This window comes from Nannospalax galili, unplaced genomic scaffold (assembly GCF_000622305.1).
Source record: "Nannospalax galili isolate Female #2095 unplaced genomic scaffold, S.galili_v1.0 scaffold511, whole genome shotgun sequence".
NCBI classification, from domain to species: Eukaryota; Metazoa; Chordata; class Mammalia; order Rodentia; family Spalacidae; genus Nannospalax; species Nannospalax galili.
In genome coordinates this window covers 4,017,154-4,020,438 of record NW_008331831.1, presented here as the reverse complement: position 1 = coordinate 4,020,438, position 3,285 = coordinate 4,017,154, and the positions used below count along the sequence as shown (strand labels likewise).

General features: G+C 36.6%; 1 protein-coding gene across 5 annotated transcripts in view; it reads right to left on the bottom strand.

Moving 5' to 3' along the window:
* Rbbp8 (RB binding protein 8, endonuclease) overlaps positions 1–3,285 on the bottom strand; it is a 76,558-nt gene that overhangs the window by 40,901 nt on the left and 32,372 nt on the right. For all 5 annotated transcript variants that reach the window (XM_029560567.1, XM_008826974.3, XM_029560569.1 and 2 more), the window contains exon 6: positions 895–961. In XM_029560567.1, the coding sequence (XP_029416427.1) occupies positions 895–961 (67 nt within the window). The remainder of the gene's footprint in view (positions 1–894; positions 962–3,285) is intronic.

Genomic DNA, 3,285 nt, shown 5'->3' with positions numbered 1-3,285 from the left:
AGTTTCTTGGCTAAAAGTCAAAATGTCCTTGGGCCTCTTAGCAACATACTCTGTTCCAAAGGCCAAAAATGTCAAAAGCATTTGGGAACTCTTATCTAATCCCTAAAAGATTTTAGGGTTACTGCTTCAGAAGGGGGAATGTTAGAGCAGCAAAAAGTCCCATTTAAAAAAAAAAAAGAAAGAAAGAATATACAAATTTGTCAGAAAAAAGTGATGGGGAGATATGAAAGGTATTGGAAGGGAGGGAGTGGGTGTGGATTTGATGTTAAAAAATAAATAAATAAATAAATAAAGGGCTGGAGAGATGGTTAAGAGGAGAAGAGTCCTGACTGCTCTTTCAGAGGATCCAGGTTCGATTCCTAGCACCCACATGGCGGCTAACAACCGTCTGTAACTCCTCCAGTTCCAGGAGATCTGACACCCTCTTCTGATCCCCTGCAGACACTGCGCAACATGAGTGCCTTTAGGCAGGCAATATACTCATACACATAAAAAAAATACATAAATAAAAAGAAGGCAAGTACCTTTAAAAAAATTTATAAGCAAAAACAGTTCTGTGGAAATACTTATTACGAAGCTTCTAGACAATTGGAAAAAATGAAAATTTTAAATATTTGAAATATTAAGTATTTTAATAATTTCCATATTATGTCATTAAAAATTCAAATGCCTTAATTAAAATGTTGATACTTTCTTTGTGTAATCATACATAAAGATTTGCATATATCTCTAAAACAGAAAGCAGCGATTTTCTTTACATTTCTTATTGCAGAGCACATCATGATTTTTAAAAATTAAAACAAACTGTATTTTCAATTTATATAGTTAAATATAGTAAAAGAAAGAAAAGCTGAAGGAAAATATTTTCAGTTGCAGTTGAGGAAAAATACTTACTCAATTTTCTGCTGCAGTTGTTCAGAAAGCTTTTTATTTTCTTCCTGAAGATTGTTCTTTTCATTCACTTCAAGAACAATGTGAAAAAGAAAGCAAATAGTTATAGTAATATTCAAGTAAGGCTTTTATTTTTGTTTTGTCTGAGCATGTCTGTGGGGATTATACCGATTCATTAATTGAGGGCAGGAAGGCACATCTATTGTGGGAGGTACCATGCCCTAGGCAAGGTATCTTGAACTGAGTAAGAGTGGAAAAAGTGAGCTTAGCACTAGGGTGCATGCCTTCACTGCTCTCTGCTCCTGATTAAGAATGCAAAGCAACCAGCTCCTTCAAGCTCTTGCCACTGACTTTCCTGCCGTGATGGACTGTAACCTGAACTAAAAGCCAAAATAAACCCTTTTCCTTTAAGCTGCTTTTGTTAAATATTTTACCACAGCAACAAGAAAAGAAATAATACAGAAGTATATCTTAAGATCAACAGGTAGCCAGGTATGGTAGAGCACTTGAGAGGCTGAGGTAGGAAGATTACCATGACTTGAAGGTCAGCCCAGGCTAAAGAATGAGATTCTGTATCAAGAACTCAAACCAAACCAAACCAAAATGATTACTAGGTAACATTTTTTATAGACAAATAATGTGAATATTGATTTGTTAATATATAGTACAGCATACACCAGAGTGAAAACAAGTATTGACACATGATCACTAAAATAAATGTGTATCCTGAGTCAGGTGTGGTGGCACATGCCTATAATTCTGGCTAAGGCAGGATGATTATAAATTCAAGGACAGAAGTCAAGTTTGGGCTACACTGCAAGACCCTGTCTTAAAAGAAAAAAGAGCTTCTGAACTAATGGAGGAGGAGCAGAAACAGGAGACAAGGGACAGGAAGAACTGTTACAGACAGAATCAGCAGTTATCTGGCAACTCAGTCTTTGTAGGGGAAGACGAAGTCAAAGATGACATTAGATTCCTCATTAAGTTGTTTACTTGACTATTCTTTAAATCCAAAAAGAAATGATAAAGCAGCCCTGAAAATATGTCCACTGTGGTATTGAAGAGCAAGAAAAAGTGCTACTAACAGATCAGAAATATGAAACTTCCTGACTTAAAAACAAACTTAGAATGATGGTAAAATCCAACAAAATGGCTACTTTTAGAATGTGAGCTTTCATAGCAAAACCTTCTATCAAGCCTAGTAACAGAGGCAGAGGCTCAGAAATGTCTACAAATGGGTTCTTCCGGGAGCATGGGAAATAGATGCTCTTGAGCAAAAGTCATGAAGGTACATCTAGAGAAATTCTGACACAGGAGAGCCCATAAATAAATACCAAGGCAAGGAAATCAGAATAGTGTTCCTCAGTAATTTACAATAAACAGAGAAGATACCCTTACATAGAACATAAATCATACACTCTATAGACATGTTCTCCAGTCAGGTACGATTCCTATAAATCTATTTTGATTTCTTTTCTTTTTATTTTTTAACTACCAGCAAATCAGAGTCTCCCTTTGGCTAAGAAAATAAGACATTTTCCAAGACCAATCACTTTAAGTGCCATCTACGATTATAGAAAATGAAGAGTCAATACTTGAAGAAAGTGGTTAATGTTTAAAAAGTTAAAATTAGCTGGGCACAGCAGCCCATACTTTTAACCCCAGCACTCAGGAGGCAGAGGCAGTAAGATCTCTATGAGATCAAGGCCATCCTGGTCTACACCAGGTAGTACCAGGCCAGCCAGTGATACATTAGTAAGACACTGTCTTAAAAGAAGCACCGCCCACCCCAAATAAAATAAAATAAATAAGGAACTGGTAAGATGGCTCTGTGCTTAAGATCACTGGCTGTGCTTGCATAGGATCCGGACTGACATGGCAGCTAACAACCATCTGTAACTGCAGTTCCAGGGGAATCTAACACTCTTTTCTGGCTTCTATGGGCATTGTATGACACGGGTGGACTTATACACATACAGGAAAACCACTCACATACATAATACATAACAATCGAAAAAATTTCAAAAAATAAATAAAATTAGTCAAAAAGAATTCTTTTTTGGGGGCAGGGTTATGTCTGTAGGAGACAGGGTCTCATATGGCTTGGGTTGCCTTTGAAATAGTTAAGTAGTTGAGAATAACCTTCAACTTTTGATTCTCCTGCCTCCATCTCCCAAGTGCTGGAATTACAGGCCTGTGCTACCTTGAGTGGTTTATGAGATACAGGGCTTTGTAACACAAATAAGTAAGGTTCTGTTTATTTCACTCTACCAACTGAGCTACATTCTCAGCCCAATAATTCACATCCGTAGTAGTAGTTTTATAAGGAAAATGTCTTTTACTAAGTATAAATGACATCAGAAATGTTTTGAAGGTTGATGACTCCATTAAAAA